The sequence below is a fragment of the Gymnoscopelus braueri genome (genome assembly GCF_963280865.1).
Source record: "Gymnoscopelus braueri genome assembly, chromosome: 5".
In the NCBI taxonomy this organism is placed as follows: Eukaryota; Metazoa; Chordata; class Actinopteri; order Myctophiformes; family Myctophidae; genus Gymnoscopelus; species Gymnoscopelus braueri.
Genome location: NC_137606.1, coordinates 39,855,639 through 39,868,112, shown reverse-complemented (window position 1 = coordinate 39,868,112; position 12,474 = coordinate 39,855,639). Strand labels below are relative to the sequence as shown.

Genomic DNA, 12,474 nt, shown 5'->3' with positions numbered 1-12,474 from the left:
TTTAATCCATTCAATCCGGGAAAGCATCTGTGTTCACTTTAGATTTTGGCTATATAGCAACATAAGCTTTTGAGAAAACTGTTAAGATTTAGAATGCATTTTTAGAATCGGCCTCAGGTCTAAACGCGTTAAATATGCTCTATAAATAAAGATTAATTTGATTGTATGTACTGACCATGATACTGACATGATATACTGATGATGCCTGTCCGTATCGTGGTCAGTATGGTAGCCCTGTGAGAGGGATGTCAGGCCATGTTCATTCATTCAGAGATCAGACATTTTCCTTTTGTTGTAATTCTTATTATCTTGGTTTGGTTCTTAACTCTTTATTCTTAGCTGTAGCTCTCCTGTTTCATTCTCACTGCTGTTGCTAACAGAGTAACCTCTGACCACTCTCTATTTACCTTTTTGAGTGTACAGTATGATTATAGAAGAAAAAAACATGCATAAAAACACTATTTTGGCACACTTGTAAGAAACCTAGCATCTCCAGGGCATCTGTTACATTATGACACCTGGAGTTCCCTCCGGGGCTTTAATAAAGGTTTATCTTAGTTACAATACTGTTCCAGAGGATCATTTACTCCACCAAGAAATATGAATTGTAACAGTGTAACATTATTGTAATGTACTACTTATAGGTGAGGGAATGCCTGATATGTTTGTGATGTCATCTGGATTCTTCAAGTAAAAGTATCTTTCAGAAGATAATTAAAACAACTGCATAATCAACTGCATAAAACGTAGAACACTTTTATTAACAATATATACAATTTGGCCATACAACGCAAAACAAATGATTGAAAATATACAAACATTAATCATGGTGCACTGAAAAAACACCCAAAAAATCCAAACATATAAATAACATTTTCTCTTTCAAAACACACATACGGACTATGGCAGCAGCGATTTTATTGGTAAGAATTGGACGGGCAATCTAATCTATGAATGAGTTTCAACTGAAGTAGGGTATTCTGGACAACAATAAAAGCATTTTGCAAACTACACAACCATACCACAAACTCTGTAGCGAGAGAAAAACAGCCGTGCGGTCGGGTACTCAAAAGATCAAAGTTTCAGTTACTTTTCAAAGTCCAGTGGTGATCAATTCATTAGGGTTGTAACAATATTATTGTTATTGTGATATTGCAACAACTCTATATTGTTGTGAGCCTCTCAATATTATGTGACGCCATCTACCATACTGTAGGTGTACAGGCTGAAATTGTATTGTTTTGTTTGAACAGCTGCGGAGTAATGAGAGTACAACAGCCTGCCGTTTAACTTAGCAGCAAATGTAGCTTTAGTCAAACAGTGCTGCCAGCTCTGTACCAAAGGCTCAAACAAGCAGAGTGCACCTCATTAATCAAATGAACCACAGTATTCCTATTCTGAGCATGTCATAATAAGTGAACATTTGGAACATCATTTATTTATTTAAAATATCTTGATAAATACTGTGTAGTGGACTTGTTATCATGATATTATCGTATCGTGAGTTTTTGGTATCATAACATCCCTACAATTCATCACTGTATCCAAAAGGATAGAGAGACAGACAGGCAGACAACACCATCCATTTAGCATTTTGTGGAGTCATTATTTGCTACAAACCCAGAGGTAAAAGGTCACCACGGATTCACTTCTTAAAAAATAAAATAAAATTACACATAACAGATCTTAAAAAACGTTCAAACATTCACAGTATCCAAGATGTCGGTGCAGAAAGACATTACAGCGGTCGTGAACGTTTCACCAGTGACCATTACTCTTTTAACCACAAGAGGGCAACATTACAACACGATGTCAGTTCCCAATAGAAAAAATACTAGAAAAAGGTGCTCATCAGAGCGCAGGTCTTCGTCAGACTGGGTGGCCTACCCATGCATGGCTGTCAGTCCCGTTCACAAAATTTTGAAGCCAATTGGAATATCGTTCATTGTCACATGACTCACAAGATTATCTGTACCTCATTTGGTATAACAAATTATAATAATCACGTTTCTGCAACAAACAGTGACATTTGTTTCATTTGTGGCACTCCCTATATAATAGGTTGAAGTGAAATCACTTTTACCTCTGTGTTGTTTAGGGGCCCCTAAAAGTGTGATTCAAATGTGGGGTTGATCGGACTCTGCGTTCCATATGTGTGGCATGTTGTGTAAACAGGCAAATGTTGGAAGCCAATCATAGCCAATTGGAATGGAATATGAACAATTTGAATGATACCTATAAATGTATATGACATGATAATGTGTGTTGTGAGTGGTAGAAGCAAAAAGTGTGTTTTGAAGAAAACGCTAAATAGATAGTTATGCGGAAATTAGCGTGGACTATATGGGGAGTTGTGTCATGATCCAAGGAATCCAGGGGGGAAAATATATACGTATATTGTATGACCTACAGTTCAGGAGATATGTATAGGCCAAAATGTGAAACGGCCTGTTATAGTACCACTATGAGGCCAATTTGAAAAGCGGGGTATGGGGCGGAGTGGGATGGAGGTTCTTCCTTGGCCTACTGAGAGTGTGCATGCAAAGTTTCATGCCGATCGGTCCAGTGGTCTCCGAGATAGTTGTCCAGAGACAGAGACACACACAGAAAGGGTCGAAAACATAGTCTTCACTAGCGAAGACAATAACGGCAGGCGGAGGAGTAGTACTGACTCCAGTTCATTGTAAATCCATTTTTGTCCAACTTCATTTAGACAACATTTCCTCAAGTCCTCTCTGTCTCTTGTGTCCTTCAGTCCAGAGAAGTTTATTTATCTTCCAATCCATATTCTGTGTTTTAGATAAGCAAGTTGACCGCTCCATCTTTGAGCTTATGCCACATATCACCAAAATAATAATAATGATGATAATAATAATTGAAGATATCTGTAATTGCATTTAAAAGATGCTCATGTTACTTGTATGCACAATGTAGTGTCCTTCATTTTTTTTAGATACAAAAATAGATGAGTTGAAAATAAATGCTAATCCAAACATAGAAAAATAGATATAATCAAATGGTATGCACATTTACCACCATGTCGTTTGATAACTACCTATGCTGATAACTGTGTTTCCTACTGACCAATAATATTAAATAAAGATTGCTCTCAGTCTTGTACGTGTGGGAAATGAGGAGTTAGGTGCTACAGTGTGTACAGTATGCATATCCAGCACGGAGATGAAACAGGAAGAAAAACTAAAGACAGAACAGGTCATCTGAGACAGGAAGTGGACGAGGAGGAGGCTGTGAAGGTGTCAAAGGTCATCCCAGGCGTGGTCCAGGGTGCAGAGGTCACCATACGGAGCACTTGTCCACAGGGTGCATGGGGGACCCCTTGGGACAGTGGAACACACGGGCAAACTCATCAAACTGAGACACGCTGCCAATCACCCTGCAGGAGACAATGAACACATTTTACTGTGGAGAAACATAGCAGGGCATGGCGATATATCGAAAATATTAAAGGTTCTATGACATTCATTTTCACTTTTTTTTATTTCTTATGTTTTTTGGGGGGTTTTATGACCTCAATTACACCCAACAAATTAGAACTTTGAACATTCAGTGGATTTTCTGTGGTCTGGGGTTTTCTGAATAATTAGGCTGAAAAGTAATCTGAGCTTAATCCCGCCCACTTTCCTCCTCGCCCCTCCCCTCCCCTATAATTTCCTTTGGGGGGGGGGGGGGGGCAGAGCAGAGGCGATGATTGACAGGCAAAATCCCTCAACAGCGACACCCGCAGGCAAAGATTTATTTTTTAATTGCAGTTGAAAAGGCTTTAGAAATGTGAGAGAAAAACACCTGCCATGGATCACTGGAGTGGATTCTTTTGTTAAAACTTTTTATACACGTTTGAAGGGCCATGACAAAGACTTTTAATGTGTGGTAAAACTGAATGTCATGAAACCTTTAAGTGATGTATTGATGAATATATGGGGAGCACCAGGGGTCAAAGGTGTACGTATGCAGCAATAGGCAGTATGAATAGAATGGAACTTGGAAACTTGGTGTTGGAAAATACAGTGAAATAAGTGTATAGGAAGCTGAGAACAGTGGAGCTCAATGTACTACGCTCATTTACATAATACAAATAAAACTAATTAGAGAGCAAACATTAATCTGAACACATTATTAATTCAAGGGCACAAATGGTCAAAATACTCTCCACTGACATCTATGACTGGTCGAACAGTCCTTGAGCAAGACACCTAACTGCTCCATGACCCTTATGGGCAGCGATCAGCTGGTTTGAGCTGAAACCAAATGTCCCCCGTGGGAGCAAGTAGGTCAATATAATTATGTGTAGGTGTGCTCCAGCCTATGGTAATGTGGAAATTACAGTAGTTATATTCATGAATTCTAATAAGTATATATAACTGTATACTGTGTGCGTGTGTGCATTAGGGCATTCACAGAATAGTCGAATATTCGAATATTCGAATATCAAACCGACTATTCGACTATCAAACCACTATTCGATTATTCAAAAAAAAAAAAAAAAAAAAAGATTTTCTTTTTTTTAAGATATTTTTTTTTAAAGGGTCTACACCATGAAAATCACTTTTTTCTTGTTTTTTTGTATTTTTTGGGGTCCCCAGTGTCTCTTGTACCCCAAAAAATGTTTTTTTTTAAAATTCAGTCATTCCTTCTCATTTCATGGATTTCCAGAATGGGCGTGTCTGAACAGGCGATCTCAGAATGGAAATGTTTATGATGTCACAAACATTATTGATGGCAAACCCAATGTTAAATGAAATGTGCCCGAATCGCTCCGAAACTTTTTCTACCCCCCCTAAGTGGGGGTCTACGAACAAATACTTCGGGCTCGGATTTTGGCTACGCCCCCCGGAAGTGGGTGAAACACGCACCTCAAACACTTGGTGGAATTGTTCAAAAATGTTCAAAGTGTTTTTTTTTCGATTTTGTATTTTTCTTAGATGCTTCTTTTTATGCAGAATTATTCCATTTTTTTTTTTTTTTTTAATAATTTTTTTTAATATTTTTTTTTATTAACAGACAGAATTGCTCAGTAGCCCCCCCCTGCCCAAGAGGACGTTTTGGTATTGCAGCTGAAAGTGCTGTATAAGCCAGAGACAATTGACTTGGGATGAGTATATCTGAGTGATGATTTTAGGCTCAAACCTTTTGAAAAAGGTTTGAGGGACATACACCATATGATATTAAATATCAAATATTTTTTTTAAATTCATGGTGTAGCTCCTTTAAAGTGGCTTTTCTAGAGCAGACACGCAGCTGTGAGCTCTGGTGTGACGTCAACTCGCATTCCTTGAGTCAAGTCATCAATGCCATTGAAAAAAAAAACAAAAAAAAAACAAACTTTTTTTTAATTTTTATTTTTTTTATTTTTTATAATCAAACCGAATAATCGACTATTCGAATACTTTTGGGTCGAATAATTCGAATACCATAAATCACTATTCGTTAATGCCCTAGTGTGCATGTGCGCGTGCGTGTACCTATAGTGCTCTGGTGCATGTTTGTCGGTTAGCAGCTGCAGGTAGATAGACTGAGATCTCCTCTTCATGCACCAGTTCTGATGAGACAGAGAACAATCAATCAGCCATTAAACACCTCCATTCATCTGCTGTTGATCTGCTGCATCATGGAACACAGTCAGAGCTGGTACCTGTGCAAAGGCAATGAAGAGGAGCTGCTCATGGGTGTATTTAAGGCCGGGCAGGGGTCTCTCTGGACCATGTTCCCTCACCCACTTCTGATATGCCTGGAGAGAGAGAGAGAGAGAGAGAGAGAGAGAGAGAGAGAGAGAGAGAGAGAGAGAGAGAGATATGGACAGACGCAAACCATGAAGGGACAGATGACAGAAGCAGGGAGACAGAAAAATGCATTCTCAGTGAAATGTGGCTCTCCAACACTGTGGTCTAGTATGGCATTAAAGGAGTAGTTCACCCAAAAAATGACTTATTTTATATCAAACACACACCCCATGAAGCCTTGAATTCATGGAGATGTTTTAGTTTTTGTCGCGGGACCAACTTTGTCTATAGTTGGTCCCTCTACGCCAAAGGTCTTTGCCGAAAATAACCGATCAACAAGCTCATCTTGTAGATCTGCTATTTTCGCTGAATTCCCACCCCAGAGTAAGAACACTAGGGCTCATGTGGTCCCCAAGGGACAAATACATCATACATAAACACAGTGCAAGATCCATATCGCCCACACTGTCACAATGAATCATGTGGGAAAAGAAAGAGAGACTTAACGACATGCAGGGTTATAGTTTGTATAAAAATAAAATAAAAGAAACATAGTTGATGGAACAAAGGACAATCCATTAGTGCTGCCTTTAGGGGGAGCAAACCTTCCCTGATGGAACTCAATATGTAAAGGATTTAAAGCAGATGTATCAAACTGGATGGATGTGGCCCGTGAAGGGGTTCAATTCAGCGCACAGGTTGATTTAGTGGAAGAAAATAAAATATTCACAAACATTTATTACTTACTCTGGTTCTCACACTATGGTACGCATACCAATGGTGGTACACAAGGTCCCCTATACATATACACAGATGAATCTCCCAAATATTTAAATAATAAAGGGGTAGTTCATCAAAGAAATGACTTTATTTCTATAGTTTACTAACCCAGAGATGTCTTCGATACAAGGAGAATTTTCGAATAACATTCCTTTACAGTGAATGCGTGATCGAATAATCGAACAATCCTCATTAATGGCATTTTGATTTTGATCAGTAATGCACATCCCTGGTTCTCATGAGATATTACTTACGTAGAAAGAAAGCTTGAGACCTCCCATGTCAGCTATGTTCTCACCCAGAGTCAGACGACCATTCACCTGAACATAGGGGGAGAAGGAAAAGCACCAATATTGTTAATTACACTCCACTTTTTACTCTAACCCATTAAAACCATGAAAGCGATCTGTGTCATTGAAAATTCTAGCTATATATATATATAGCAACATACGTTTTTTTCAGAAAACTCTAGAACAGTGGTTAGTGGTTCTCACAGTGAGTCACTTCGTGCCACGCTGTGAGCTTGTTCAGTACATCTGCTAATTTTGAACATTTTTTAAAAGTCACTCCATACTGTATGTATGCCTGTATTTTATCATGGAGCACTGACACCTGTCCTGTTCTCATCTCTCATAGCCTGTTCACTCCTCTGTCTGTCTTTCTCTCTCCGTGTGTGTGTGTGTGTGTGTGTGTGTGTGTGTGTGTGTGTGTGTGTGTGTGTGTGTGTGTGTGTGCGTGCGTGCACGTGCACGTGCACGTGCACGTGCACGTGCACGTGCGTGCGTGTGTTGCATGTAACCCACCATCTGGTTGTACACGGTGAAGTTGTCATACAGCTTGACGATGCACTCCGCTCTCTTCTGGAACTTCCTGTACGAGTCCTCCGTCCACCACTGCTTGAGGTTGCCGTGGCGATCGTACTGGCCCCCTAGGGACATGAACCATTGCATCACTAAGATGAGGAGCAAGAGGCGGTCCGGGATTAGGATGACACTAAAACAGCAGCTCTGTGACATTTTGTTTAAGACTTATTTATGACATTTTGTTCATGACTATTAATGTTAACTCTATGTAAGTGGTCAGTGTTTGAGTTCTGTTGTAGGACAATGTGGACTAAATAGTTGTCATTCTTACCCCAGTCATCATATCCATGAGTCAGCTCATGGCCTATAATGGCTCCTATCCCTCCATAGTTCAGAGACCTGAAGGCAGCAAAGAGAACAGTGGATTGCTACTATAACAATAATATACAGTACACTGCTCTGAACGTCACATAAAAACCAAACTGACGATATAATACCTACACACACCAATGGATAATGAGTTTGTATGTCTTGTATATACAGTAGAATGTGGGTGATTTCTTCTGGACAGAAGAAACAGACTCATGATGACAAGTCAAACTGACCACATCATCAGTTCATGGATGGAGTCTTCTGTGTCATGATGTTCTTGCAGCAGTGACTTCTACTCTGCATTTGTCTCCCCCACCTATTAACAAATCCCCATTTGTTTCATCACCCAAACCTCTGGGTGTGCCTGTGTGTCCTTGACCCCAGGCTGGCTCAGTGTGTGTGTGTGTGTGTGTGTGTGTGTGTGTGTGTGTGTGTGTGTGTGTGTGTGTGTGTGTGTGTGTGTGTGTGTGTGTGTGTGTGGGTGTGTGTGCGCGCGTGTGTGTGTGTGTGTGTGTGTGTGTGTGTGTGTGTGTGTGTGTGTGTGTGTGTGTGTGTGTGTGTGGTCTACTCAGCCCATGCAGAGGCACAGAGCAATGGGAGAGCAGGAGCAGGGCTATTCGTAAAGCTACGCCTGGAAATAACTTTCTGACAGTTAGTCGATACGCTGCTTCTCAGTGACCGCTGCTCGCTCTCTGAACTAAATGCCTGATTGAAGCTTCATTATACTCAATGTGATAGAGCACAGTGTGTGTGTGTGTGTGTGTGTGTGTGTGTGTGTGTGTGTGTGTGTGTGTGTGTGTGTGTGTGTGTGTGTGTGTGTGTGGTGGGGGTGGTATGGACAATGAGGACTAGTAATTCAGTAATTCTAACTCCAGAATAGGCACAAAGACATAGCCACATGCCAATAGACACACACACAAGCAAGCACGCACGCACAGGGACATATGCAGATTGTATGATCAAACACACAGTTAAATACTGTCATTAATATTGATAGTATTTAAGTATTAATGACAGGAAGCAGTGGTCACCACTAATTAAGATGTATAACCCTGACAATAGCCATCATTAATGAACAGTTATTCATGTATAACTGTATAAATAGTGGTTTGTTTGTATGTTTGCTCCAAAATCCATAAAAGTTTGCTGCACAAAAATAAGTTGCTTGACTCAAATTTGACATTTGGCTTTTATACCCCTTTGAAGCCCCCTGCAGCGAGGCTTCTGTTGTCTTCTATTGTAATATATTTATTTATGTTGTTAGCTTTTCCTCTTTCCCCGTCATGTTTAAATCCAGTCCAGACCAAAACAATGAAGTACGTATACATGACAACCGGTAACAAGGCTCCCTCAGGCTGTCCAATCATACTGCCTGACAAAGTACCATGGTGTCTTTCTGGAGGTGTGCAACATTGACATTTTGTTCTGATTAAAATTTGTTATTGTTGTTGAGCGTCACTTGTTGAACTGGTCATGTGATACATTATATTTGTCTTCAGAGAGACCTTTTACTGTAGCACTGCATCACATCTAAACAAAATAAATAACTCTGGTGGGACATTCTAAAACTAGTATGGTCATTGAAATGTGTTTGGGGAATAAATAAAGTTCTGTTAAAGAGGGACAATGTATTATATCGGCGATAAATGACTACATTGTACTGTGCACTTAAAAGAGTCAACTTTATGTTAATTCTGTCAGGACCACTTTCATCAAAATAAAACATTTTATTTGCATATTAAAACTGTCATTTCATTGTCATAATTAAGCATTTATTGTGTTTTGCGACTTGGCTCTGATCCGGGACCACCCTGCCCCGTTCCATGTGCATACATGGAATGCCACAGGTAGGGAGAACAGCGATCTAAGACCTCCCCGGGTACTACAGAACAGAGCAGCAGCAACAATGACATCAGACAGCGACGTTGGTAAGATCAGATGAGCATAAAAAAATCACACCCAGTGTGAAGTGGGCGGTGTGGTCACAGTGGTCATCACAGTGATGGAAGTTCACTTAAAGAAAAGTAATATTGTGGACCAACCATTGTACACCCCTAACTTAAAAAAATCACACCCTGTGTGAAGTGGGCGGTGTCTTGCTAGCTAATCACAATACTGAATGGAGTCAACCAATCATGTACAAAAAATAAACCTCACTTATTTCACCGCCCAAAAACCCATAAATGTGGTTTTTTTAAGTGCATAGTCCTATTTATAGGGCTATGCACATGTGTCATGTTTCACTAGCCAATCACAGTCCTGAATAGACTGTGATTGGCCAATCACGGTGCAGGGTTAGGGGGGTACACTGGTGGCCAATCACAGCGCAGGGTTGGGGGGTGCAAATGTCCAAACCTCACATATAGGGGCGGTTTCACCGCCCAAAAAAGAGGAGCTGGGGTGGAGGTGGGTTGAGTGAGAGCTTGCAGGTGGGCATGTGCATGCTGTGGCAGGAATACGCAAGATGAAGCAGTTCATCATCAGATCACTCCATTAAGTGAATGGGCAGTGACAGCTGAGCGTCAGCTGATAAGGGAGGACTTGGCAGGGATCAGCTGAAACTCAGCAGGTGAAGCAAGACTTGACTAGAGTGTCCTGCCAGAACTAACATTATGCTCTACGTATACATGTTTGGTGGAGTGTTAATTTAAGGAGAATGTAATAAGGTTACAGGTTCAAGCAGACATGTATGCAAAAAAGACCAGGAGACCTGGTTCTGCCAGACCCAGAATTAAGTTCTAGTATGATGAGCTTTACTTAATTACATACTTGTGACATAATAATGATGTCATGAATAGTTTGTGACGAAAGGGGACGAAAGGGGGACAGATTTTTTTTTGTCTGGGGCCGGAGGACAAAGTGACCATGCCCATGTATGGACGAAACAGGTACAAAGCCTCATGTAAGCCCGACCCCTTGGGTCTGGCAAGAATAAATATATATATATATATATATATATATATATATATATATATATATATATATATATATATATATATATATATATATATATAAATATATATATATATATTTATATATATACACACGCACACACACACACACACACACACACACACACACACACACACACACACACACACACACATATATACATGTATATAAGAAACTATATACGTGAAACTAAGGGAAACGGGCATCCAATAATAATTACACCTCTTATGGAAGCTTTCTCAAAAGATGCAGCGTTGCTATAGTGACCGATGACTTGTCAAAAAGGGTGTCATACACAGTGTAAGCACTGAGTGAAAGTTTCAAGGAGACAAACAAGGTCTAACACTCGATTTACTCTAATCCAAAGTGAATGACAAGTGTGAAATCAGAGTAAATGGCATGGATCCTAATAACGACAGGGTAAATCAATATGCCCATCAGCATGAGGAGCAGCTCACAACAACTTCAAAAATATGAAGCCAAAGACAGTAGGTTACGTGTCTATTGCTTCCATTTTTCCATTGTAATAATGTTGTGGGGTTGGCTTGCTTTTGGGTTTGACGGGCTCTGAGCTGAGAGGAGTACGGAAGAGAAGAAGAGATACTTACTGTGGAAACTCTGGGTCGTAGAGGGTGGGCTGAAGGATGCCTGCAGGAAATACTGGAGGAGAGACACAAACAGAGTGAAGAAAATCAGTGACATTTCACTTAAAAAGAGATGCAGTGTGTAAAATTGTGAATGATGTTATAATCGTTATTTCTGAATTCCACCTTAAAATGTAGTAAATCAGGTCAATTTAGAGTTCAGTCACAGATGTCTTAAACATATCTCATGGATGGTCAAACACTAAACCAGCAGTGAACAGGTTTACCTGTCAAATGTACTGTTTTTAACTTGCCAGGCAGTTTAAAACGTCAAGCTTACAAAGTGTCGCCCCCAGTCAACCAGAAATGTAAGGTTTAAGTAGTACTAATGCATGGTTGACGTTGTGGTGCAAAGTCGCAATGAAGACAAGTGTGCGCACGCATGTGAGTTGAGACAGTTACAACAGTATCAGTATGTGCAGCGATCACTCATGCACTAGCCTCGGAAACCCATGCTTTTTTTTTTTACAAAAGAAAAAAAGCCTGGGGGAGCCATGCAGGAACGATGGTCTTACGACCTTGTTATCTCCTAACCAATCAGAGTGCAGAGGGGCGTCGCTCTAAATTTGGTGACGTCAGCGTGCTCCGTGCACAGGCCGGGGGGGGAGGGGAGGGGAGGCGGGGACATAGATTGGTGAAGCAATAGGAAGCCCCGCACAAATCCGGGCGGCTGTGTTTGGATCCGCCCTTCAAGACCATCGATTGAGCTCGTTGCCTCAGGCTACTCATGCACTGACTCACCCATTTGATTCTTGTTAGGGAGATAGTAGGCATTCAGAGCCTGAGGAGGAAGCAGCCACCTGCAACGAAGACACATTGTCAAACACGCACGCACGCACGCATACATGTGAACAGAACCCCCGTTTGTTCTTCTCCATGTACGAAAAAAATAGATCAGACATCTCCTTTACCAGAGACAGAGTAAACGTTTTTACCCTACATTTGGGTAAATCTTTTATAGAGTTATGAGGATTTTTCTGTGCATAATCTACATAAAGCTCTAAATCAGAAAAAGTGCTCCTCGGAGCACAGGTCTCTGCCAGGTTAGGTAGGATATTGTGGCCTCCTGGTGGCACTATAACAGGCCAATGTGAAAAGGGTGCCATTTCTTCCTAGGCCTTTCATTGAGGCATTTTGTTCCAAAAATGTGTTTTACAAAACTTGACCTGCTGGTGGCGCTATAAC

The 12,474-nt window shown here is 40.6% G+C and overlaps 1 protein-coding gene across 1 annotated transcript in view; it reads right to left on the bottom strand.

The window, feature by feature from the left end:
- Window positions 1–3,098: 3,098 nt before the first annotated feature.
- ecel1 (endothelin converting enzyme-like 1) overlaps window positions 3,099–12,474 on the bottom strand; it is a gene marked incomplete at its 5' end in the record, with an annotated part of 37,181 nt that continues 27,805 nt past the window's right edge. The window contains 8 exons of the mRNA XM_080428365.1: window positions 3,099–3,394; window positions 5,481–5,557; window positions 5,651–5,746; window positions 6,773–6,838; window positions 7,322–7,470; window positions 7,653–7,720; window positions 11,254–11,305; window positions 12,031–12,089. Of these exons, the coding sequence (XP_080284491.1) occupies window positions 3,295–3,394; window positions 5,481–5,557; window positions 5,651–5,746; window positions 6,773–6,838; window positions 7,322–7,470; window positions 7,653–7,720; window positions 11,254–11,305; window positions 12,031–12,089 (667 nt within the window). The 3' untranslated portion in view covers window positions 3,099–3,294. The remainder of the gene's footprint in view (window positions 3,395–5,480; window positions 5,558–5,650; window positions 5,747–6,772; window positions 6,839–7,321; window positions 7,471–7,652; window positions 7,721–11,253; window positions 11,306–12,030; window positions 12,090–12,474) is intronic.